Below are 27,071 nucleotides of genomic sequence, written 5' to 3'. Positions count from 1 at the left end.
TAAGACTGACAAAAACTGGATAGATTATGTATACTGCATAGAAGTCAATGAGGGAGAGAACAGTTTAAAAGTAATATATTTTAGTGCACTATGATTATCATAAGAGTTCAGAATGAGGGTTGCAGAGTGGAGTATACTCGGGGTGGGGATGGGAGGGTTTGGGAGGATTGTATACCAGTGAAGGAGTTTTTCTTTTGCTTTTCAAGGAGAAGAGCGAACTGGGGGTGGGCGTGGAGTGGGCTGGGAGAAAAGTGCAACAATGAATGAATAGAAATCCAAAATCTCTGTAAATGTTCATTGAAATGAATTTAAAAAAAGTCTCCCTGACAACTTTCCTCACATCCTTTCTTCCTATTCAGATATCTCTGTGTAAATATACTTTCCACTTTTTGAAATTCAATCATATGGTGTATTGATCTATTCATTCCATGAATACTTATTGAGCATCTACCCTTTTTGTAGAGACTTGGACAATGAATAAGGATGACAGAAAAAGAATTGATGCCTTTGGGCTGTGGTGTTGGAGAAGAGCTCTGAACATCCCATGGATGGTCAAGAAAAAGAATAGATATATCTTGGAGAGGGAGCAGCCAGAGTGCTCTTTGGAGGCAAGAGTGATGAGGTGTTGCATATTGCTAGGAGGTGCTATTCCTGGAGAAGGACATGATGTTGCGAAGGGTGGAGGGTTGACAAAGGAGAGGAAGATCCTCAACCAGGTGGATTGACAAGGTGACTGTTGCAATGGACTCTTGTGTGTCAGGAAGTGTGAGGATGGCACAGGACAGGACTGGTTTCAGATCTTTTGTTCATAGGGTTGCTATGAGTCATACTCGACTCGATGGCACCTAACAACAACAACACCTTATATCTGACATTATTCAAGCTACTAATATTGGGAGGAAGGGCATGGATTCTAGGAAGAGGGGAACATCTGAACCTACATTTGAGTAACACAGGGCAACTCCAAGTTATAATCTGAAAACCAAACATTTCAGACACAGGATACATCAAGTGTTAGAGTGCTGTGATGTGAAAGATGTTGTTGTTATGTGTCGTTGAGTCGCCTGAGACTCATAGTGACCCTATGTGCAACAGCCCTAAACCCTCCTCTATCCTGTGCCATTCTTATTATCTCTGACACACCTATCCCCATTACTCAAGTCACTGAATCAATCCATCTCATCAAGGGTCTTCCCCTCTTACACTGTCTCTATACCCTCCCAAGTATAATTTCCCTCTCCAAGGACTGGTCCTGCCTTGCAACATGTCCAAAGTATGTCAGATGAAGCTTCAGAATCCTTGCCTCCAAAGATCAGCTTTGTCTCACTCTCTCAAGGATGAACTTGTTTGTTCTCATAGCAGTCCATGGTGTATTCAATACTCTTCTCCAGCACCACAGCCCAAAGGTATCAATTCTCCTTCTATCATTGTCTAGCTTTATGATACATAGCAAGTAATTGCAAAGACCATGGCCTGTATCAGGTGCACCTTAGTATTCAGACTGACATCGCTGCTCCTCGGTACCTTGGAGAGGTCTCTGACGGCTGACTTTCCCAATGCAATCTGTCTTTTCATTTCCTGGCTGCTGGTACCAAGAGTGTGGATTGTGGAGCCAAGCAAACTAAAGCTGTTACCAATCTCAATCTCTTTACCGTCTATAATGATGCTGCTAATCAGCCCAGGGGTGAGAATCTTAGTTTTCTTGATGTTGAGCATCAATCCATGTTGAAGGCTGCTGTCCTTGACCTTCTACAGCAAGTGCTCCAGGCCCTCCTCAATTTCAGCTAACAGGATTGTGTCATCTGCATAATGTAGATTGTTGATGAGCCTCCCTCCACTCCTGTATGTTCAAATAACCAGAAGGCTGTCAGCATGGCTTAAGAAGGGAGCTTGCAAGGGATGGCTCTGGAGAGTTCGACAAGGACCAATTTGTGAAGGACATCATAATTCAAGATAAGAAGTCAGTATCATTTCTCCCCAAGTGTAGAATAAAGGTTTTAAGGACAAAATTGTTATCTTTTTCTTTCTGCTTTAAAAATACAGTTGTGTGGAGAATGTATTATAGACAAAGAGTGAGTAAGGATTATTGGTTAAGAGACTTTCAATTTCTTTTAAGTGAGGTAAGACAGTCGCCTAGACAAAAGTACTGCCAATGAAGATGGAAGAGAAGTCAATTTATTAGGAAAAGTTTTGGCGATATGGTGGACAGATGTTATTGGTGGCCTAAACATAGAGGGTGAGAGAAAAGAATTAATCATGAGTAATCTAAATTGTTTGGTGTTAAACAGGGAGCATTACTGATACCATAATGGAGGCAGAAGGAAACCAAGAGTTATATTTTTCCAATTTAAGCTGGAGATATAGATTAATCATATGAATGAAGAAATCAGGTAGAAACTTTGCAAATCCCTAGGCATACCAGGGATGAAAGTATAAACATGGTATTCTTTTAAGGGGTGAAGTCTCACAGGGAAGGTAAAGGGTGGAGTCTTGGGGTCTTTCGATACTTAAAGACCAAAGAAGCAGATGAGAATAAGAATAAGAAAGAACAACTTTCAGAGTCTTAGAGTTGGACTGAATCACAGTATTGCCTTTAAAATGTAAATAAATGTGGTAATTCACTTGCCAAAAAGTTGGCACCAAATCCCTATCTCATCAAACCCTCACACTTTTTTAGTTTCTATGAGTCCTCAGCAGATACGATTATGTTTCATCTAATTTTTTATCATTACCTGGTAAGGAACACTGCAAAAATCATGGGCATAATGTAGAAGAGTGACACCTGGGCTGCTCCATGTCTCAGTTCACAGGACAACATCTCTGTGGGAGAAGCTATAGTATCTGTGAACAAAGATGATGCCTTCCAGGAAGGAATAACAAGTGATGATTCAGGAGGCAAGAGTCACTGAGCTAAAGCCTTATGCTTAGAAAGAGAAGAAGGAAGACAGGCAAGTCTGAGCTAGGTGTTTTGTGTGTGTCCTCTTGTTGGAACTGACGCACAGCTGACCCTCCAGTGGGTTTTCAGAGGGAGTAAATAGAACGGGAGGAGACTGTCCTTCCTTCTCCCACAGAGCAGCTAGTGGATTCAAACCATGTACATTTACGATTGCAGTGCAGCTGAATATTAAAAATTTACACATCCAATGATGGAAGATTATTGTTGTTGTTATGTGCCATCGAGTCATTTGGGACTCATAGCGACCCTATGTACAACAGCCCTAAACCCCGTTCTATCCTGTGCCAATTGCATTGCCTCTGACACACCCATCCCGATTACCCCAGTCACTGAATCAATCCACCTCATAGAGGGTCTTCCCCTCCTGCGCTGTCCCTCCACTCTACCCAGCATGATGTCCCTCTCTAAAGACCTGTCTCTCCTTACAGCATGTCCAAAGTATGTCAGACGAAGCCCCAGAATCCTTGCCTCCAAGGAGCAGCCTGGTTTAATTCTCTCTACGATGAATCTGTTTGTTTTCTTGGCAGTCCATGGTACATTCAATACTCTTCTCCAGCACCACAGCTCACAGGCATCAATTCTCCTTCTGTCCTCCCTAGTCATTGTCCAACTCTTTGATGCCTAACAAGTGATTGCAAAGACCATCAGGTGCACCTTTGTCTCCAAAGAGACACCGTTGCTCTTGAGTACTTTAGAGAGGTCTCTAACAGCAGACTTTCCCATCGCAATATGTTTTTTTTTTATTTCCTGGCTGCTGGTGCCAAGAGTGTTGACTGTGGAGCCGAACAAACTGAAGCTGTGAACAATCTCAATCTCTTCGCCATCCATCCTGATGCTACCAATTGGTCCAGTGGTGAGAATCTTTGTCTTCTTGACATTGAGCCTCAGTCCATACTGAAGGCTGCAGTCCTTGACCCTCTGCAGTAAGTGCACGAGGTCCTCCTCAGTTTCAGCGAGCAAGGTTGTGTCATCTGCATAACACAGATTGTTGATAGATCTTCCACCAATCCTGATGCCACAATTCTCCTCATAGAGCCCAGGTGAAATTGAGATTTCTTCTTGTTCAACTCTCAGGAGATTTTAAGGGACACATCTCAAAACTTAGTTTTGAGTTATAGAGGATACTAAAACAATTATTCAAACCTTCCTTGATGCCATATGAAAGAGAACATTATGCTAATACTCTAATGCAAGCACTGTTTCAGTAGTAATCAAAATCTTATTTATGGAGGGTTTGTTTTATGTGTCAGGCCCTGTGCTAAGTGTATTGCATAGATCATGGCTTTGAACTTTGAAAAAGACGTTTCTCATTGCACAGACATGGGAAAACAGGCTGAGGGAAGTTATATAATGTTCTTCTTGCTGTACAGATGCCTAGTGCAGCCTGAGTTCAAACACAGGCAGTCCAAACTACATATTCCCCTCTAATTGTAGAGAAATGGCTCTTGGTGTGAGTTGATATAACTGTCACACACCCACCCACCCCAACCCCCATATGATTAATAAAGCAGGGCTTTCAATATCAATGAATATAGGTGTTTATTAAGAAGACATGAAAACAACAGGAGCTCATCAAAAACAATGTAAACTTAGAATGAAAACATACCTGGTCTGAAAGCACATACATTTGGGTCCTGGTTAAAATGTTTCAATAAATGCTTTACATCTGCCATTTTAGATGAGCTGTGTACACACTCAAAATGTCAAGGTAGGAGAAAAGGGATTGCTAGTAAGACTCATTGGCTGGTTCTAACAAGTTTTATATGACTGATGAGGACATCTATAGTATGAGCACAGAGATTTCAAACAAAGATCAGCAGCAAGAGGAGGCGCAGCAGGTGGGGCGGGGGCAGGTGGAGATGACACAGGTTGGGCGGTAACAGGTGGTGTGGCAGGAGACTTGACCACACACTGGGCGGAAGCAGCAGGTGGGACGGCAGCAGGGGCGGCAGCAGCTGGAGCCACAGCAGCTGGAGCCACAGAAGGAAGGACGGCAGCAGCTGGAGATGCAACAGCTGGGACGGCAGCAGCTGGACTGGCAACACTGGGGCCTGCAGCAGCTGGAGCCACAGCAGGAAGGACGGCAGCAGGAAGGGCGGCAGCAGCTGGAGATGCAGCAAGTGGGGCGACAGCAGCTGGGCTGGCAGCACTGGGGCCTGCAGCAGCTGGACACACAGCAGGTGGGGCGGCAGCAGCTGGACACACAGCAGCTGGGCCTGCAGCAGGAAGGACGGCAGCAAGTGGGCTGGCAGCACACAGACTGGCAGCACTGGGGCCTGCAGCAGCTGGACACACAGCAGCTGGGGCGGCAGCAGGTGGTGGTCTGGCAGCAGCTGGGGCGGCAGCAGCCTTGACCACAGCTCTGATCAGAGCAGACAGAGCCACAACAGGAGTTGACCATGGTGTCAGAGGGTGGAGGTTCTTGATGTTTCCAAGAGAGTGAAATTCTTGAGTTTGAAAGTCTCCCTCTGTCATGGCCTTTATATAGTGCCCAACAGGGTGTTATCAACATATTTCCCTTGGTTTTGTTTACTGATAGTTAAGTGATTAACTCTAAGATTAGCTAATTGTTCAAGTTAGATGGAGGCAAGCTTCCTTTCCAGATATGTTGTTTCTAGCCATCCTGGCTTCCTCTTGATTCACATCTCGCTGGCATCCTCTGGACTGCATTCCCTCAGCTTCCTCTACAGAGAGACAGGGCTGTCATGTGAGAGTCTGCTTCTCAGATGACACATCTGGTCCTCGCTTTCCATGTCCTCTTCAAGGATGGGATCTGGACAGTCATATTTCTTGGTATGCATCACTTCCAATGACCCTGTGCGTAGTGTGGTATCTGACACAGAACAAGCAGAAAGTTCCCGTGCTATGGGCCATTTCTAGGCAATGAGGAAGAGGACCTATCTACAAGGTGCATTACTCAAGTGACCTTTAGACTTTGGAATGCATTTTCCTGGATGCTTCAAACTTTGGATTATGTTCTAGATCCTTAAACTCTGGTAGGTAATTTGTACAATTGATGTTACTACAATGTGGCATTGTTGTTGTGTGCTGTCGAGTCACAATTGACTCATAGCTGACCCTCCAGGTGGTTTTCAGAAGCTGGAAATCACAGGGGGGAGAGTGTCTATCTTTCTTCCATGGAGCTGCTAGTGGGTTCAAATTGTCGGCCTTTGGGTTGGCCATGTCACTCTTCACCCTCCAAGCCACTAGAGCTCCCCCCTTTCTTTGAAGAAATCTCACATACTTTCTTAAATTATTGCTTTTCTATTCTATGTTTGTCTCCAGTTGGTTCTCTGGATTCTGGGAGGCATGGCCTTGTCTCCATTCTACCTCATTTAGAATAAAAATACATCTTTTATGGTACCAAACAATGAATAATTAGGATGTGTTTCTCTTCAGAGATAGGAAATCTATAAAATAAGCTTATTTTTTCTACCAAAGTTGATGCATATCTAATATAACAAAGAAGAAGATTATGGGTTTTTCAATTAATTGCTCTTATTGCGATGGGAAAGTCTGCGGTTAGGGACCTCTCTAAAGTACTCAAGAGCAACGGTGTCTTTCTGGAGACTAAGGTGCACCTGACACAGGCCATGGTTTTTGCAATCACTTGTTATGCATCAGAGAGTTGGGCAATGACTAGGGAGGATAGAAGGAGAATTGACGCCTTTGAGCTGTGGTGCTGGAGAAGAGTACTGAATGTACCATGGACTGCCAAGAAAACAAATAGATTCATCCTAGAGAGGGTTAAAGCAGGCTGCTCCTTGGAGGCAAGGATTCTGGGGCTTTGCCTGACATACTTTGGTCATGTTGTAAGGAGAGACAGGTCTTTAGAAAGGGACATCATGCTGGGCAGAGTGGAGGGACAGCGCAGGAGGGGAAGACCCTCTATGAGGTGGATTGATTCAGTGACTGGGGTAATCAGGATGGGTGTGTCAGAGGCAATGCGATTGGCACAGGATAGAGCAGGATTTAGGGCTGTTGTACATAGGGTCGCTATGAGTCACAAATGACTCGACGGCACATAACAACAACACAACAACAATTTTGGTTTCTATTTTCCAATGATATAGCTCCTTTTTTCTTTTTTTTAAAAGATGGTGAAACTTAACTTCATTATTTTTTATATATTGTTGTTGTTATGTGCTGTTGAATCACTTGTGACTCATAGCAACCCTATGTACAACAGTCCTAAATCCTGCTCTATCCTGTGCCAACTTTACTGTCTCTGAAATGTCTACCCTTATTACTCTATCACTGTATCACTCCATCTCATCAATGGTCTCCCTCTCTTTCTCTGCCACTTCGCCCTTCCAAGCATGATGTCTCTCTCCAAGGACTGGTCACTACTTGCAACATGCCCAAAATATGTCAGACGAAGCCTCAGAATCCTTGCCTTCTTGGAGCAGGCTGGCTTCACCCACTCTAGGATGAACCTGTTTGTTCTCCTGGTGGTCCATGGTATATTCAACACTCTTCTCCAGCACCACAGCTTAAAGGCATCCATTCTCTTTCTATCATCCCTAGTCACTGTTCAGCTCTCTGATACATAGCAAGCAATTGCAAAGACTGTGGCCTGGATCAGGTGCACCTTTGTCTCCAGACTGATGTCATTGCTTTTCAGTACTATGGAGAGTTCCCTGACAGTTGACTTTTCCAGTGCAATTAATTTCTTGATTTCCTGGATGCTGGTACCAAGAGTGTTGATTGTGGCGCCAAGCAAACTAGAGCTATTAATAATCTCATTCTCTTCATCATCCATCATGATGCTGCCAGTTGGCCCACTGATGAGAATCTTAGTTTTCTTGATGTTGAGCTTCAATTAATATTCAAGGCTGCAGACCCTTGCAGCAAGTATGTCAGGTCCTTCTCAGTTTCAGCAAGCAAGGTTGTGTCATCTGCATATAAAATCTTTATTTTAGACTAGTTTACTTACAAAGTTCACATATGTTATTTTTCACACTGGATCTTTCCCATTTCCTTAACCCATCCCTCCCTCTACCCATCAAATTGTGTGACCCTGTGGTTACTCCCCAGCCCCCAACTACATAGCTTCTTAGGAAGGGTACAGTAAAAGGAATTTTAGCTTAGAATTTAGTTAGCTTGGCCACTGAGTTCCCCCTTTCCCCACATATTTTTCCATACAATGCCATTTTTATTTCTTCTTTTCACCAATATACATTGTATTTCACACATTCCTTCACTCACTTTCATTTCATATGATAATTCCCACACATTATGTGTTATAAAATTAATCCATTGGTGATCTGAAGGTTTTCAGAGGCAATTATTTGCATAGGAGAAGATTGTCCATCCTTCTCCCATGGAGCAACTGGCAGATTTGAACCATGTGCCTTTGGGACTGCAATATAGCTTCTTGCTACCAGGACACCAGAGCTCCTTAACAGTGGTATAAAATAAATTTTTGTTTGTTTTAGTTTATCAATTTTACTAAGTGATTATTTTTTCTTATCTCCTGTTTGTTGTTGTTAGGTGTCATTGAGTGGAGTATATAACTCATGGCAACCCTATGAACAACAGGCCCGGACCCTGTCGTATCCTGTGCCAGCCTCATCATCTCTGATACACTTGAGCCCATTGCTCTAGTCACTGTGTCAATACATTTTGTTGAGGGTCTTCCTTTTTTTTTCCACTGACCTTTCATTTTTCCAAGAATGATGACTTTTCCAAGTATTCTGTACTTTTTACCCTCTGGTTTAGTGGTGGTTTAATTTCACCATGCAGTAGAATCATCCAGCATGCTGGTAACATCCAAGAGTGTCTTATTGCTGGGTGGAGCAGAGGCTCTGCATTTCTCACAAGTGCTCAGATGATGCTGATGCTGCAGGTGTGAGGACCATACCTTGAGACCGGCTTAATGCTATTCACTCAGTTTTTAAAGAAAATATACTTACATAAAGATATCATGACTGGTGGCATAGTCTTTAGGGACTGCTAGCTCAAAGGTGGTATTTGAATTGAGCAGCAGCTCGCAGGGAAAGAGATAGACTGTCTCTTCCTGTGTGATTTACAGCCTCTGAAGATCTGCTGGAGTGAGTTTTGACTCAAAATACAAGATACTTCCGGAGTGGTTTATAAAAGAGACACTGCTGGAGTGGATAAACTGGGAGCTAAATGGTGAAAGTCACGGACCCAGACATGTGAACCAGAAGTGTAGGAAATTCACAGTTTATTGAAAAGGAGATACAGCCCCTCTTACAATATAGTGTGGTATAGAAACATCAAAGGAATTTATAATAGTGTAATTTAAAAGAATAATGCTTCAAGTAAATGAGTCAATATGACAGTCTGGGGACATTTTATAGATTCATTTTTAATACCTTTAACCATCCTCCCCCCCCCCCAATTTATCTTTAGAGTCTGCTTTAAAATTCAGATAAAGTTTACATACATGAAACGCACCAGTTCAAAGGGCAGTATTTGGTGAGTTTTGACAAATGGACACATGTGTGTTATCCTCACATCTGTCATGATAAAGAGTGTCCCCATTACACCGGCAATCAATCTCCTTTCACTTTCGTAAACTCATCATCACCGTAAAGACATCCACTGTTCTAATATTCCCCTCCCCCCATTATTGATTACCTGTGTTTGACACAGAACATATGTCTGAGACCCATGGGTATTGATGGATGATGTATCACTAGTTCATTTGGCATTGTGCAAATGAGTTATGAAAATTTACTTTTACCATTTCCAAACCAAATCGTGTTATGCTTCAAATGAGTGGCCACAGAGCGGACTTGTTAGATGAATTGGGGGTCTCTGGCCCAAAGTATGCCAGCATTTGGGCGTGCTGGAATGGTAAAATACGGAAATCTATGGCCAGGCCTAGAGGATAGACAAGGGCGTGTGGGTCTCTCTTGGGTCTCAATGTTAGCTGGGTGGGATGCAGCCTCGTGTCGAGGACTTTCATTCATAGGGTCGCTATGAGTCGCCTATGACTTGACGGCACTGAACTACATAGAGAGAGACCAGTTGACCTAAGGGACCAAAAGCAATGCTACCAAGCCAAAGGCGGGTGACTCTAATCCACGGCCCTGAGGACTATTTTAAATTGTTGTTGGTCAAACATTCTTCCAGGTCGTATAGCCCTGGTGTGTCCACTTGCAGTACAGGGGTAACTTGTGGTCATGATGAAGCTGAACACTGTGACACTGATGTGTCAAATGCGATAATGGTTATCCATTGTGGAGAGTGTTTGGTGGTGCTCCCTGGTTAAAACAAGCTTGGAAGCAAGAGTGGCATATGCTTGCCTCTGGAAACCCTATGAACTTGGAGAAAGGATGAAAGTCATGCACTCAAGTGTCGAGGACTTTCGTTTGTAGGGTCACTATGAGTCACCTACGACTAGACGGCACTGAACAACAACATCACTAGTTCATTTGACATTATGCAAATGAGTTATGGAAATTTACTTTTACTATTTCCAAACCAACTCATGTTATGGTGTCCAACCATCCCTACTTGCCCAACAGAGAAAGGTAATGACTAGAATATAGGAATTTCAGGGCTAAAATCAGAAAAAGTCCCAAGTAAACAGGAATACGTTGGATACTCTATAATGGGATCCTTATATATTCTAACTGTTGTTGTTTGCCTGACCCTCCAGGTAGTTTTCAGAGGCTGTTAATTACATGGGAAGAGATTGCCCATCCTTCTCTAGTACAGCAATTGGCTAAGTCAAACCACATGCTTTTGGGATTGCAGAGCTGCCTCTTACCACTATGCCACCAGAGCTCTCTGCATTCTAATTATGTCTGCTTAAAGATCAAAGCCCATGTAGGGCTTTTATTACATTAGTTCTTCCTATTTGTTTTCTTTCACAGGCTGTGGTTATAGGAACCTCCCATAGGTTTCTCTAGACATGTTGACAAACCAGTTAGTGACTTTAATGAGAAAAGTAGGTGCATTTGAACAGAGCCAGGAGTGGCCCTTATGATGCTTCAAACAGACTTCTTTTGTCAAAAAAGATGCCTTCTCCCCATGCTAGTGAAAGTCTGGCCTGCTGGAGGCTCCCACTGTTCCTTTGCACTGTTCTCCAGGTAATTGTCTTCAGTGCCAGCAGCTACATCACTTCAAGGGGTCCTCCCTCTGGCTTTAGGTGTAGTTCACAGCTAGTGATAAGGCGGGGTTGAAAAGCCAATGACCTGGCATCCAGGATGGACAATATGTGGTAGTGTCAACTCTCCAGGACTCCTTACAGCATCAGCTGAGTAGAGTTAAACTGAAGCCACATTTTGGCTTAGATTTTATTACCTGTAATGCTTCCCTCTATTTCTTATAAATGTCTCCTGAGGGCTCTTTCTTACTGAACCATTGCCCAAGAATCCTTGTTTGGGCTTCTTCTCATAAGAAATATTAGATACACGGTTTAGGGAGATTCCACCTTAAACATAGCCTCTTTAGAATGAGAATTAATCATATGATGAGGCACAGTATCCTATGATGAGTCATGGAAGTATCCTAGGACATTCTATCCAGAAACTCCAATCCATTTGTCCAGGGATGCTCCTGAAGCTTTCGAAATTGTTTCTAAATCTGTTCTAAGTTGGATGACGTAGGGTTTGGTCCTTCATCTAGTGAAAGTTCTCAGACAGAATCACAGGTGCACTGGCTCAGAAAGCATCTTTGTGCCAACAGTGGAAGGAACGGAGGAAATAAGTGGGGAGGCCCTGGAGTCATCTGCCCCGCTTACTTTTGCGCAAAGAACTGCAGAGCATTTGAGAGCTCCGCGTGACAACTGAAGGAGGAAAATTAATGAGACACTATGTACTTATATTTCTAGGATTCAAACGTTCTTATTTATTTAAAAGGAGAAAATTTTGACAGGACACACATTGCTTCGAGGTGACATTGCAGTTGACAGATTATCAGTGAAAAGGAAATTTGGTTTTGGTTTGGGAAAGATAACAACATGGTGGACAGGGTGTTTGGAGGCCAAACGGAGACCAAAAATCATTGGAAGTGAAGTCTCACAATTGGTCTCTCGTAATTCAGCTCACAGCTGCACTACTGAAGAAATCTGGTGGATGCAAGGCAGACAGATGCAGATCAGAGGGCTCAGCAGCAAGAACCACTAGAGCAGGTGGGGTGGCAGCAGGTTGGGCGGCAACAGCTAGAAATGCAGCAGCTGGGCCTGCAGCAGCTAGAAACACAGCAACTGGGGCGGCAGCAGCTGGAACTACAGCAGGAGGGGCGGCAACAGCTAGAAATGCAGCAGTTGGGGCGGCAGCAGCTGGAGCCACAACAAGAGGGGCGGCAGCAGCTAGAGCTACAGCAGGAAGGACGGCAGCAGCTAGAGATGCAGCAGCTGGGGCGGCAACAGCTGGACACACAACAGCTGGGGCGGCAGCAGGTGGGCTGACAGCACACAGACTGGCAGCACTGGGGTCTGCAGCAGCTAGAAACACAACAGCTGGGGCGGCAGCAGGTGGATACACAGCAGGAGGGGCGGCAGCAGCTGGAGCTACAGCAGGAAGGACGGCAGCAGCTAGAGATACAGCAGCTGGGGCGGCAGGAAGTGGGCTGGCAGCACACAGACTGGCAGCACTGGGGCCTGCAGCAGCTGGACACACAGCAGCTGGGGCGGCAGCAGGTGGTGGTCTGGCAGCAGCTGGGGCGACAGCAGGTCTCCTGGCCTTGACCACAGCTGTGATCAGAGCAGACGGAGCCACAACAGGAGTTGACCATGGTGTCAAAGGGTGGTAGTTCTGGTTGTGTTGACAGGAGAATGTGGTTCTTGAATCTGAAAGTCTCCTCACCCCATCCCCTTTTATACCCTGACAAGAGGCTGCTGTCATCAAGGTCAACACTCTTCCTTGTCAGTGTTTGTTCTAGTAAACAGTCAATTATCAAATCAGGCACATTTGTTTTCCTGGTTTAATTTTTCTAAGTGCATGGGTAATATGGCTTCCTTTTCCTGCAACGTGAGGATTCATCCCTTCTCTTTCTCATTGTTTTTTTGCCTTCCTTGCTTCAACTTGCTCCAGAGAGCTGTCACATGACATTCTGTACATGGTCAGCCTTGTTTCTGATACTATGTCCAGTATATTATGTGATAAGGATTCATTTGGGCCAGCATTTACTTTTCATGACTTATGAAAACAAAAGTATATTTTAGTCTGATGGCTGATTCTTTGCGGACAAAGGAGGCTTAGATGTATAACTTTTGTAAACAGGAACACTGGCATGTGAATCAGGCGATGATTAGGATCTGACCCCTTCCCATTGTGAATCATGATTGATTTTGATGGAACTCTTCTAAGGGGGAACACGAAGTCATACATTTTGGATGTTTCCATTTTTAGAAACAAACATCCAAATCTCAGTTAGGACCTCTTGGGGGAAGTTGGCAACAGAAACAGCTCATAACTCTCCATAAGGTCCAGAGCCATTGATTTCCTGCTCTGTAGGGTTATTTTCATTTTGACTCTAACTCACAGCCCTTCAGTTTAACTCATAATATACTTCTTTATTTTAGCCAACAGTTCAAGTTAGCTTTCCAGGTGTCCTTGCCTCTTACTGTTATTCACAGCCAAACATCTTACTATCTCTATTCACTGGCTGCACTCTGAAGACATACTACAGAGAATTTGGATGGTGCAGTCTATAGGAGACTGTACTGCTAACCCAAAGGCTGTGACTTGTGGTGGTTCAAATCCACTAGCAGTGACTCTACAGGAGGAAGATGGGCAGTCTCCTCCTGTGTGATTTAAAGCTTCCTAAAAACCCACTGGAAGAGAGAGAGAGGAGTGGATGTTGGGGGGGGGGGAGAAAAATAAAGAGAGGAGGGGAGAAGGGGAGGAAAGGAGGGAAAGAGGGAGAGAGGGATAAAGGGAGACAAGGAGAGAGGAAGAGAGAAGAAGTAGAAGGAGGAGGAGGAGGAGGAGGAGGAGGAGGAGGGAGAGAGTGAGATTGAGGAATAGAGAGCCATAAGGGGAGAGAGATGTGGAGAAGAGAGAGTGAAAGAGAGAGAAGGAGAGAGAGAGAATGGAGAGAATGAGAGGAGGGTGAGAGTGGGATTGAGAGAAAGAGAAGAGAGATGGAGAATGGGAGAGGGGGTGAGAAATAGCAAAGAGAAAGAGAAGGGAGAGAAAGATAAAGGGAAGAAAGTGAGAGGGAGAGGAAAAGAGAAAGGGAGGGAGAGAGGGAAGGGGAGAGAGAGTGAGAGCTAGGGAGGAGGAGGAGGGAGAGGGGAAGGAGAGAGAAAGAGATGTCTTCTAATCCTCTGCTTCAGTATTCATGGTGATAGATTTCACTCTCTAAGTTTTTGTCTTCAAGAAAGGAGAGAGAAAATAGATTAAAGAACATAAGCTTATTTTTTTCCCCACAATGATGAAGGTAAATTTTACCTTAGAAAATGCTCATAAGAATGAGTGCTTTTTTAAAAAATGAAAGGTGTTGCCAGTGTATGTGTGTGCTTCTTCTGAATTTAGGAATCCAGGGAAGGAAGGCAATACTTGCTCTTTGGAAAATTCTTTGTATTATATTGTTCCAGTATGTGTCACCTTTCACCTTAGGATAGTGTTTGGATCTTAGATTGACTTAGATTGGCCTTTTTGGAGGCTATGGAATTTCAGGAGAATAAATACACTTAATGAAAAAATAATAATAATTTTAAATGTTTTCAATTTTGTGTAGAAGAGGCTAAATATAATACCATGAGATGCCAAAGCATCAAGACCTAAAAAAGAGATTATTAATGCAGCATGGTGCATGGCATTGAGAAGGAATAAATACTTCTACAAGAGTATTATTATCACCAGATGAGCTGCATTACTCCTGGGATTGGGTAGAAAAAGAAATTGAGAGCTTCTAGTCTAGAAACCACCAGAGAGCACAAATAATAAGAGATATAACATAGTTTGCAACAAAAAATCTTGGGCGTTTCACATGATCCTTTGTCAGCTTACAGTCACATTTACTGTCAATGAATCCTAGAAGGATGAATTAATGGATGTATGATATTTACAGGGAGTTTTGGTAGCTTAGTGGTAAGGAATGGTGCTGCCAAGGAAAAGGTGCAAAGTTCAAATCCACCAGCTGCTCCATGGAATAAAGATGGGCAATGGCCTCCTGTGTAATTTACTGCCTCTGAAAACCCACTGAAGTGTCAGCTATGGGTTGGTTCTGACTCAATGGTACCCAATAACAACAACAATGGTATTTACAAAGAGGGAAGAGGAAGAGGAAGCTATCCTATTCCCTGTGCATTTAGAACATCTGGTAAATGTATTTAATTCTAGGTTACATAGGAAGACTCAACAGAAATTGTAATATATTGAAGGTAAAGGTGGTCTAATGGCGGTATTGTGATCAATGAGTAGGTGAAAAAAACCTGGAAATTCAGACTAAAGGAGAGAAAACTGGAGGTAAAAAAAAAAAAGAAGAGTTGTATGGGAGAGATTAGATGTGCCTCACGTGGCTACAAAGGGCTGATGTAGAATTGCAGGGGTGGCTGTGCTCATAGAAAGAAACAAACTCTGACTCAACTCTGGTGATGATATTTTACAGAATAGGCTCCTTCCATAACGAATCAGTAGACTGACTGGCTTATGTGTAAGCAGGTGTGGGAAAGGAAGATTCAAATACTAGGTGTAAAGAGACAATAAGTATTAGAGAAATAACTTTGGAGATTGCTTTTTACCCTAAGGCACTCACAGCTCTGAAAAACTGAACTCTTGTGGCATGGGTGTGTGAGTGTGTATGTGTGTGTGTGTGTGTGTGTGTTTTATTGTTCCTAGTGAAACTAGGCTGCTCATGGAGGCAAGGATTCTGAGACTTTGTCTGACATACTTTAAACATGTTGCAAGGAGGAACCAGTCCTTGAAGAGGGACATCATGCTTGGGAAGGTAGAGGGACAGCACAAGAGAAAAAGATCCTTGAGATGGATTGATTCAGTGACTGGAGTTATGGGGGTAGGTGTACAAGAGATAATAAGGTTGGCACAGGATAGAGCAGGGTTTAGGGCTGTTGTATATAGAGTCCTATGAGTTGCAAGTGACTCGAAGGCACATAACAACAACAGATTGTTTCTACTCCTGTCTTGGCTCTGATTTCCAGAACCATGGTACCAACAAGGTAGGCTTCTGATTGGACCTGAGCTTGGAGGTTTGGCCAACAATCTAATTCTGAACTATATGCTAACTCTGTTGACTCTAAACACAACAATTTATTGAAAAACTACTGAGGTTCTTCCTTCATCACATGGAGACAAAGGAACAAAAATGGTTTCCAGGCTGTGGTGCAAAGATTAATGAGCCCCAGTATGTAGTATGAGCACAACTCCATACTTACAGTATGAACACTTCCATAAGATCTTGTGTTTGGGGAAAAGAGTGGTATTCCTGATGCTTTCTGTCATGTGATTCCTGCTGATCAACTCAGTTTAGATCAGTTTTATTATAGAAACCATTTCCCCCTTCATGATACCTGTGGCTATGAGGCACAGAATAAGCTTAAAATTGTGTTTTGAAATTCCTCATGATTTTCAGTACATTAATAGTTTAATTTTTGTATTGAATTTTTCATCAAAAAATGTATTTTGGTTAAGTGAATGAAGTAATATTTCTCACTTTCTTCTCATCTTAATTCTAGAAGCTATTACCTTGTTACCCAATGTTGTGTGGTTGTTATGTTTCATGAGTCAGTTCTCATTCAAAGTGACCCCACATATTATGTAAAGAACCATTGACTGGACCTGTGACTCCTCACAAATTTTTGCTGTGTTTGGGCCCATTGTGATCATGTCATTGAAGGTCTTCTTTTTCAGTCATTCTCTACTTTATCAAAGGCAATGCCCTTCGCTCAGAATTGATCCCTCTAAATAATACTCACAAAGCAAATTAGGCAATCTATTACCATTCTCCCTGCTAAGGAGCATTCTGTTAATACTCCTTCTAAGACAAATTTACCTCTTCTTCTAGGAGTCCATGGTATATTAAATATTCTTTGCCAACATTTCAATGAAAATACATCATACATGAATTTTTATCAGGTTTTTGTTTTGATTATCTAGTCTTTGTTAAGTTAGTGGACTTAAGGAAGAAATCAGAGAGAATGAGAGAAAGTTTAACTTAGCTTTATTAATGGGGGGAATAGGGCAGCTCCCCGGTGACATTCCTCATTCGGTAAATGCAGAATGGGGAAGTCACAGCTTGAACTTATTGGGGAGGGTTTTAATAACAGAGTCTTTAGGGAAGAAGGGGAGGTACCTTTTACTTTGATTTATGGTGGTTTGCTTGTTAGCTTAGCCAGGCAGCCAAGGCCATTTGCTGTTCTTATCAACAGTAAGCAAGGCCATCAACATTTGAATTCTGAATTCTTCATTCTTCCCCTTGGCCCCCCTTGTCTGGGCCTAGCAATCTTCCAGTGCATTGAAAGTGGCTGAAAATGCCATGTCTTGGGTCAGAAACATCTTAATCATAAAAGTGATCTTTTATTCCACACTCTTGCTTTCATAGGTGTTGATTCTAGATCCCAGTAAAATGAAATCCTTGACAACTCTAATATTTTCTCCATTTTTTTATGATGTTACTCCTTAGCCCAAATGTGAGAATTTGTGTTTTTCTTTATGTTGAGGTATAGTCCATACTGAAGACTGAAGTTTTAATTGATAAAGGCGGCTTCAAGTCTTCCTTGCTTTCAATAAGCAAGGTTGTGTCATATCATAAATTGTTAATGAGCCTTCCTCCAATCCCCATGCTTTGTTTTTCTTGATATATAGTCAATCTGCTTGAATTATTTTTTTAGCACACAGACTGAATGTGTTGAATAATGCAAAACTGACACATTTTTCCTGGTTTTGAAATACAGAGTCTTTCATTGGTTTGTTTCAAGATTACTTCTTGTTCTATTTACTGGCTCTGTATAAACACAATTAAGTATTAAGGAATTTTCCTTATTTACAATATTATCTGTAATTTGTCATGATCAACACACGCAAATGTTTACTGTAGTCAATAAAACACAGGTATATATCTTTCTGATATACTCTTCTTTCAGTAAAAGAATCATACAACATTATCAACAGTAATTTTTTTAGATTTTCATTTCATTCATTGTTGCATATTTTACCCTTCCCTTTCTTCCCCCTCCCCAAGTTGACTTTTAAAAAAATACTAGTTTATGTACAAAATATGAATACATTGTTTTTTAGAACAGAATCTTCCAATTTCCCTCACCCCTCCACCCATCAAATTGTACAACTCCATGAAGAATTGCCCCTCCCCCTGCACATCCCCATCTCTCTGCTTTCACCCTCCTCCACGCCCCTTGGGTTCTTATATTCATTCAACAATAATGGTTTTACACAATATTTGTCCTTGTGGGACTGAGTTCACTCAGCATAATACTCTCAAGTCCCTCCCAAGTTAGGTAATAATTTACAAAATTACTGCTCTTGTGTGCTGCATAGTAATCCACTGTGTGAATGTACCATAATTTCTCAATCCATTTGTTTATGGCTGGTCATTTGGGCTGTTTCTATGTTCTTGCGATGGTGAATAATGCTGCTATGAACATTGGTGTACAAATTTCTATTTGTGCCTCAGTTCTTATTTTATCAGGGTATATTCCAAGTATTGGAATAGCTGGGTCATATGGAATATCTATGTTCAGCTTTTTGAGAAAGTGCCAAATAGCCTTTCAGAATGGTTGTATCAACAATAATTCTTATTCTCTACAAACTCTTCTGAGTCCAGGATAAATTTCTGGCAGGTCTTTGTTTATGTATGCTTGTAGCTGTTTTTTAATTATCTTCAGCAAACTTTTACTCATGTGTGATATTCATCATTTTGTTTGATACATTTTGCATATGGTTATAGTAAAGCTGAATGGTTTGATGAAAGCATTTCATTTATATTCTGTCATTCCCTAGAGCCTTATTTTTTTTCTCTAGCGTCTTCAATGTAACAAGGACACCATATGCAAAGATAGTAAAAGATCCTTAAAAAGGAAGAAAAGACAAAAATGGATTATCAAAAAAGACCCTGAAACTTGCTATTAGAGTAACTGAAGCAAAGGGATGAAGTGATGGAGTGAAAAAACCCTGACGATTTCAAAGTGCAGATACAGAAGACAAAGTATTGTAACAAAATGTGCAAAAATATGGAGTTAGAAAGCCAAAAAAGAAATATTTAGCATTTTTACATGGAAAAAATGGGAGAAAAAAAATTTTAAGCCTTGAGTTGCAGTAATGAAGCATTCTGTGGGCAAAATAGAGAACAAAAAAGGAAGCATCAACACAGTGTCATTGTACCAAAAGGACCTGGTCCATGTTCAACTGTTTCAGGAGATATCATCTGCTCAAGAACCAGTGGTACTGAAAGAAGAAGTCCAAGCTTTACTTAAGGCATTGCCTTACTTGATTATTACAGTATCAAGAAACAAGCTCTTTCAGAAGGGTATAAAAGAGGACATGGCACACAGAGATTTTCAAATGCAAGAACTACACTCTCCTCCTATAAACACACTCAGAACTTTTAACTACCATCTGATCTCTAATTTTGCCTTTTGAGGCTGCATCCAGTCCTTTTAGGAAACAGCAGATGTAAAACATGTATGAATAATTAAAAATTTTTATTGAGATTTTAATGAAAGTTTGTAAAGAGCTTGGGTTTCCAATCGTTCATTGTTGTACGTTTTCCTCCCTGTCCCCCCTCCCCCCTTCAGATGGCATTTTCATTTGGGGAAAAAAGTTCTTTCATTGTTACACAGGTTCGCCCCCACCCCCAGACCACTTTACTATGCCGCTCTTATTCTGGACTCTTGTCATGCCAATAATACCTAATTATATACTCCTTTTATATAGTTCTTTCCCTTGTCTGTTTCAATGCTGTGTAGATTGTTTATCCCCTCTTTTCTTAGTTTTCCCCCCAACCCCCATATCAGTCCTGTTTTATAACAGTGGCTTTGTGCCATATTTGCCTTTTTGTAAAATTTTTATTTTATACTGATTTACTTACAAAGTTCACATATATTGTTTTCTGCACCTGATATTTCCCATTTCCTTTACCCATCCCTCCCTCTACCATCAAATTATGCGACCCTATGATTATTCCTCTGCCCATCCTCACCTCTCTGTTCCTACACTTCCCCCTTGGATCCTCATACATGTTTTATTAGTTATTTTTCTGTTTCAGCTGTGTGTCCAGCTGCTGCAGGCCCAGCTGTTGTATGTCCAGTTGTTTCAGGCTCCAGGGCTGCCAATCTGTGTGTTGTCAACCTACCTGTTTCTGCCCCAGCTGCTACATCTCTAGCTGCTGGCACCCCAGCTGTGTGTCTATGGCTGTTGCAGAATGAGCTGCTGCCGCCAAGGCTGTTGTGTTTCCAGGTGCTGTAGGCTCAGCTGCTGCCACCCCAGGTGCTGGGTGTCCAGCTGCTGCCACCACAGCTGCTATGTGTCCAGCTACTGCCGCCCGCCCCACCTGTTGCCAGACCAGCTGCTATGGAACAACCTGCTGCCGTCCCAGCTGCTGTGGTAGTTCTTGCTGTTGAGTGTCCTGTTCTCAACCCACAGATTCTTCTCCCATCTCCTTGTTCTCATCCTCACCAAGGCAGAACATGCTGTGCAACCAAGTGTGTGGCAGTTCCTGATGCCAGAAACAGCACACAGGACCATCAGACTGGCCAGGAAATGCTTGGTCTCTACATCATCACCCCCTTTATTCTGTTTTGTAGTAACATTTTCTTAATAGAGGGTCATCATTTATAGTCAGACACAGTATGACTTTCAGAATTCCAAATTTCAATGCAAAATATGAAAGTCCTCAAAAAGACCCTTTTTGTATTTCTTTCCTTTGACTAATGTTTTCCTCATGTTAATATGAAAAGATCTTCCCCAGTTGTAGAAAGAGCCAGGTAATTTTAGTTTTGTCCCTTCCCTTGACACAAGCCTCTTGACCCAGCCCTTTCCCTGCTCCACCAGTATTCCCGTCTACTCCCACCTACTCCCTTCAACACCTATCTCCTACTATACACCCCGTGATCTGATAGCTTATATCTCAAGCTTTATGGGTTTCCATGACTGCGAATTCTTCAAGATGTTGCTGATTTCTTATGCTGTGATCAGTGTCCCTTGAGTTTAGGGGCCTGTAAGTCCAAATATAAAGCTCTAAAATGTTAAGGAAACCTTCTTATTTCAGATAGTTCTGAAGAAAAGTCTTTTCCCTTTAATTTCTGCTCCAGGTTTAACTTCTTGTGGCTTGGGCTTCTTCCCTTCCATTTACTTGATGCTTTCCAATAAACTTTTTAGCATTCAAAAGCACGAAGATGTCTCATCTCTCATTTGTTGTTGTTCAAGATTGTATGTATCTCCCTATTTTTTTTTTCTGCATAACAAAGGAGCACATGTACTCAGAAGGCTTTGTAATAGAAGATCAAATTGACACTTTTGGGTGGGGTGAGTTAAAAGGTTATAATTCAGATTAATAACAATATACAGTGAAGTTAGTTCCCCAAATCTGCACACAGGCACCTCAGCCTTGAGCCTTGTGGCTCTAAGTGCTTCCAGGTTCTCAGTTCAACCAATGTTGGCTCCTTCCACCCCAAAGCCCCATCTTACATCCAATTCTCCAGTTCAGCCATCAGCTTGCCACCATTCTGAAGCTGTCCTACATTTCACTGGGTTAGGGGATTCTTTCTGCTCTGGTTAGGTGAAGAGTCTCTTCTGATGTGGGAAGAAATCCTTCTGATTGGGGATGAGTTCCTAAAATTGGAACTTTTTTATTAGCTTGTATTCAGACTAGACTTCAATCTGAGAATAGAAATAAGAAAATATTGAATGTGTTTTTAATCTAAAGCAGGTAATAAAATATTTAATGCATTTTTAATCTAAAGCAGGTAACACAAGAGCTATAGATTACTGCTCCCATTAAAAAGAAAAAAGGACAGGTGGCATATTATAGTATCTTTAATTCATCAGTTGTTTTAAACCAGTTTGAATGGAGGTAGCACAGTACAGAGAAAAGTGCATGGACTTGGAAGGTCCACTTGGAGCAATGAATTCCACTCCTGACACTAAGTATAAAAGGAGCAGCTGCAATATGAAGGTGGCAAAGTCTGACTTCTACAGCTTCAACAAGGGGAATTGTCCCTATCAATAATATTCATAGTGCTAAACAAATAGCTACATAGTCAGACATAACATCTTGCATGCTACTGAACCTTTTTCTACCAATCATTAGGTTCAATATTTGTTGCAAATTGACTCATGGACTTAACTCACAGTTGTGGGATTTATTAGGGAGATAGTCTGGGGAGTGGCAGAGGCAAAGAATATCACTAATGAAAGTCCAGGTTTAGTCCAACAGTCTCAAGTCAGATTAACAGCAAGACACAATTCCTCAATTAGTGAGAGTCTAGGTTTCAGTTCAGCTGCACACATACAAGAAGGCTCTGGCTTCTTCAATCATCCAGCAAGGTTTATCTCAAAGTAGTTACAAATCAGCTTTTCCTACAGTCATTCAGCAAACAAAACCTTTAGCTACAGCTCCATCTCCAAGATTCCTCTTTTTTATCTCAAAGCAGTGCCACAGTCTCTTCACCCTCTGTCCATCACCACTATTGTTTCTCACAGTGTGGATTGTGCTTTCTTATATCGGTCCCATAGCTGTTAATGGTTTTCAAGTTCATGTGTCTGATGTTAAGGTAGCAGGGGACTATGTCCCCAGTGAGGGCTACACAAAGGTTGGAAAAGCCCATTTTCAAGACCACAGACCACCTCCTGGCTTTTCTAGCCATTGTCTCTCATCATCTGAAGGACCAACCTCCCCTTTACCATCATCTATATTCATGGAAATATGTAGATAAGTTGCTTCATTTCTTGAGTTTTAATCCCTCCATTTTAGATAAGTCCATTTCTGATTTTCCCAGTGTAATCAAACCAGCACTCCGAGGAAACAAGCATGTCTTTTTCTCTGAAGGATCTTCTATTACAGTTGAAACTTTGAACATCTGCATCTATAAACAAAGGTCCAATGCAGAGAAAACCATCAGGTAACAGTAATCAACACTAGGTCACAGAATGAAACATCTTGTCCTCATCAGGTTGGGTTCTGGTCAATGCATCCCTATCCATCTGTGGCTAGGTCCAAATGGGCATCAGCTGCAAACTCAAGAGCCCACCCTTCATCTTGTGTTTCAGACCAGCTGGTACCTGTAATCAGTCACACATGGCGTAAGTCAGCACACCAGGGATCCTCAAGACTCCCTATCCCACAAACCAGTAACACTTCTTCATTTATCCATTCATCATGCTGGGTAGATAGTGCTAAGGAACATGTTCAAACTCAGCCTGTCTCTTCATTACTGTGTATCTCTCACTTCCACTCATCAAGTGGCGCCAGATGGTTACCATGAGTTGAGCATACTTGCCAGCTTCCTTTAACATAAAGTCTTGAAAAAGGAGCTCTGATGCTTCCATACTCCTCCTATCAAATAGAACCAGGTGGCCATCACGAGTTAAGCATCAGCTTTACCTTGCCTCAGTTTATTAGAAAAACCCCTCTTTTATTACTTGTCTTCTTTCTCATGTAACTCTCTTCTGAGTACAGGGTGGGTTTTAATCTTCCTTAGGCTAAGCTCTACACTCTGTACCAAATTCTACTACTGTACGCATTATTTTTTAGGGCTGATTGTCTCCTTTTTGATACCCAATTAACATCCAACTAGGTTACATTTTCCCTCTAAATTAAAATATGTCCTATGTTATAACATCCACTATCATTAATATTGGTACTATATATTAAGTATATCATACTTTCCTCAAACTACAATATATAGTTCAGTGTAACAAGGTCCAGTATAGTTAAATCAACAAAAGTCTTTAATAATTTTTACAATATATCTTAACATTACAACATAGCAAGAAAAAAAGCATCATACATAGACTTTTAAAGAAATTATCAGATTCATCTTTACCTATCTTCATGCTCTCTTGTCTCAGGCCATAAAGCAGATTTTCAACTTTTCTTTCCATCTTAGTAGCAGTAAAAGTAACCTTTTGGGTTTTCTCCCATACTTTATAGAAACAAACAGTAACAATTGTAACTGTACATCTACCCAAGCCATAAATTTACAAAACCCAGCTGTGTTTCTGTGAGTCTGGAGCAATGAATCTCACTCCTGACACCAATTTGTAAAAGGAGCAACTGTAACATAAAGGTGGCTGAGTCTGATTTCTACAAATTCAGAAAGGGAACTGTCCCCATAAATAATACCCATAGTGCTAAACAAATAGCTACATGGTCAGATGTGCCTCTTAACATGTTCCTGCACCTTTTTCTATCTATCATTGGGTTCAATGTTTGTTGCAAATGGACTCATAGCCTTTACTCACTTTTGTGGGATTATTAGAGAGACAGGTTAGGGAGTGGTAGAGACAAAGAATATCACCAATGCAAGTCCAGGTTTAGTCCAACAGTCTCAAGTCAGATTAATAGCAAGACACAATTCCTCAATTAGTGAAAGTCCAGGTTTCAGTTCAGTAGAACAAATGCAAGAAGGCATTTGTATCTTCAATAATTTAACAAGCTTTACCTCAGAGAAGTTACAAGTCAACTTTTCCTTCAGTCATCAAGCAAAACCTTTAGCTGTGGTTCCATCTCCAAGGTTTCTCTGTTTTATCTCAAAGCAATGCTGCAGTATCTTCATCCACTGTTGTTGCCATCTATAATAGTGTGAATAGTGGTCTCTTATATTAGCCCCACACTGTTGATGCTTTTTGCACGACGCTTTGTCCTTGATGAAGGTAGCTGGAGACCATGCTCTCAATGGGGGCTAACATAAAGGTTAGAAAAGCCAATTTTCAAGGGTTCTATCACCCAAATTATGTACTATCAACATAAATAAGGAACTCTGGTGACTTAGTATCTTATGTGTTGGGCTACTAAAGTCAGACAAGTTACCTCCTACCATAAATATTTAAAGCCTTGGCAACCAACCCAATGGAGGGTATAAGTGATTCAGAATTGACTTGATGGCAGTGCTTTTTTGTTGTTGTTGTTGCTGTGGACCATCAAGTAGGAAAATGAGTGGGAACTCAAAGGTGACCTTCTAGCAGGTTTTCAGAAGCAGTAATTGCATGATAGGAAATTGTTCATCTTTATTTTGTGTAACAGCTGGTAGATTCAAACCACATGCCTTTGGGTTGGCAACACGACTCCTTACCACCGAGCCACCAGTGCTGATGGCAGTAGGTTTATAAAAGTACATATATTATCTTAAACTAGATAGAAGTTTGTTTTTCACATGAAATCTAAAGATGACATGTATGTTCTTGGAAGACATTAAAAAAGGCTTAATCAATGATATGTCCTTTCTTGTGCTATGGTGTCTAGAAAATTCAGGTGCCACAACTCATGTAGACCTTTTATGACTGAGTAGAACTATTCCATAGTGTTTCCTAGGCGTAAATCTGGAGTTTGTTTTTAAAAACGATTTATTGTGTTTTAGAGGGAGCCCTGGTGGTCTAGGTGTAAGAAGCTGTCCTGCAATCCTCAAGTCAGGCAGTTCAAGGTGACCAACTGCTTCATGGGAGAAGAAAGGGCAATCTCCTCTCATGTGATTGACTGCCTCTGAAAACTCACTGGAGGGTCAGCTATGGGTTGATTCTAACTCAGCAGTACATACCAACAACAACAACAACACTACATTGTGTATTAGGTGAATGTTTAATAGCAAATTAGTTTACTGATCAATAATTCACACACAAATGATTGCATGAGATGGGTGAGAATCATCAGCTATGGCACTGTGTTTCAGTTCATTAGATGTCCCCTAATGCCTGCATTTTCATCTTTGCTTGTGGGTACATGTTACTCTTTTTGGTCTTTTAGAGTTGTTCTAGGGGTATAGTCTTCCTGGGTGTTTCTGTTGATTTTACCTGCTCATCTAGTCTTTTGCTTTGGAGCCCTGGTGATGCACTGGTTAAAGAGCTTGGACTCTCACCAAAACTTAGCAGTTCAAAACCACCAGCATACCAAGGCTTAATTTTTTTACGTGTGGGAGTAGTGATCTGAAGCTCTTGTGTAACATTTTATAAACATTTGTTAAACCTTTTCATATTTCAGCATGTTCACAGCAAAGTGTAGTCATACTAGATTCTGTTCTGGATAAAAATATCATTATTAAGTGCTCCAGTTTCATTTTCTATTGTAAAGTCTTTTGAGAATATGCCCTCTACTGTTGTGCAGAAAGAGGAGAGATGTATATTGAACAACAACAATAAAAGAGATGAAATACTTTAGTGCCTTTGAATACTTAGTGGTTTTATTGGGGAGCATCATGCACTTACATGTGAGAAAAAAATATTAAAAGAGAAAAAATACAGAAAGAGGATGTTGAAAACCCCTACATTTTTACATTCAAATTGAGAATTCTGAAATAAACTGATGTAATATCTGGCTATAAATTCTGATACACCAAACAATAAATATTTTTAAAAGCAGAACAGAGGAGGTAATGATGTAGAGACCAGGCATTTTCTAAACAGCCTTGTGGACCTGAGGGCAGTTTCTGGCATTAGGAAGTGCCACGTGCTCAGGTACAGAGCATGCTCTTTGCCTTGACTGAGGATGGAATCAAGGAGCCTGGAGAACAGTTTGTGGGTCAAGGGCAGGACACTCAGCAGCAAGAACCACCACAGCAGCTGGGATGGCAGCAGGTTGTTCTGCAGCATGTGGTCTGGCAGCAGGTGGGGCGGCAACAGCTGGAGATACAACAGCTGGGGCGGCAGCAGGAGGGCTGGCAACACACAGACTGGCAGCACTGGGGCCTGCAGCAGCTGGACACACAGCAGCTAGGGCGGCAGCAGGTGGGCTGGCAGCACACAGACTGGCAGCACTGGGGCCTGCAGCAGCTGGACACACAACAGCTGGGGCGGCAGCAGCTGGAGATGCAGCAAGTGGGTCTGCAGCAGCTGGAACCACAACAGCTAGATCTGCAGCAAGAGGGGCGGCAGCAGCTAGAAATGCAACAGCTGGGGCGGCAGCAGGTGGGCTGACAGCACACAGACTGACAGCACTGGGGCCTGCAGCAACTGGACACACAGCAGCTGGGGCGGCAGCAGCTGGACACACAGCAGGAGGGGCG

At 42.0% G+C, this 27,071-nt stretch overlaps 3 protein-coding genes and 1 pseudogene across 4 annotated transcripts in view; 1 reads left to right on the top strand and 3 right to left on the bottom strand.

The window, feature by feature from the left end:
• Positions 1 to 4,769: 4,769 nt before the first annotated feature.
• LOC102857123 (keratin-associated protein 4-6-like) lies at positions 4,770 to 5,357 on the bottom strand. Of its 2 annotated transcripts, XM_006901625.1 has the most exons (2): positions 5,033 to 5,357; positions 4,770 to 4,900 (listed from the first exon to the last, which is right to left on the bottom strand). In XM_006901625.1, exons 1-2 carry the CDS (start codon positions 5,355 to 5,357, stop codon positions 4,770 to 4,772), a joined length of 456 nt encoding a protein of 151 aa, XP_006901687.1. The 2 variants fall into 2 exon arrangements, with proteins under 2 accessions (XP_006901687.1, XP_006901686.1); XM_006901624.1 differs by having other exon boundaries at positions 4,770 to 5,357.
• A 6,683-nt stretch (positions 5,358 to 12,040) lies between these two features.
• On the bottom strand, positions 12,041 to 12,670 carry LOC102853450 (keratin-associated protein 4-9-like). The gene has a single exon (XM_006901700.1). The coding sequence runs from the start codon at positions 12,668 to 12,670 to the stop codon at positions 12,041 to 12,043; it is 630 nt and encodes a 209-aa protein (XP_006901762.1).
• Positions 12,671 to 19,176: 6,506 nt separating this feature from the next.
• Positions 19,177 to 20,576, top strand: LOC102853029 (annotated as a pseudogene).
• Positions 20,577 to 26,603: 6,027 nt separating this feature from the next.
• LOC102856720 (keratin-associated protein 4-6-like) overlaps positions 26,604 to 27,071 on the bottom strand; it is a 904-nt gene continuing 436 nt past the window's right edge. The window contains exons 2-3 of the mRNA XM_006901623.1: positions 26,749 to 27,071; positions 26,604 to 26,703 (exon numbers count right to left, since the gene is read on the bottom strand). Of these exons, the coding sequence (XP_006901685.1) occupies positions 26,604 to 26,703; positions 26,749 to 27,071 (423 nt within the window). The remainder of the gene's footprint in view (positions 26,704 to 26,748) is intronic.

This window comes from Elephantulus edwardii, unplaced genomic scaffold (genome assembly GCF_000299155.1).
Source record: "Elephantulus edwardii isolate Elephantulus edwardi_28Jun2011 unplaced genomic scaffold, EleEdw1.0 scaffold00340, whole genome shotgun sequence".
Classification (NCBI taxonomy): domain Eukaryota; kingdom Metazoa; phylum Chordata; class Mammalia; order Macroscelidea; family Macroscelididae; genus Elephantulus; species Elephantulus edwardii.
Note: the sequence above shows the minus strand (reverse complement) of the source record. Positions and strands in the feature narration are given on the sequence as shown.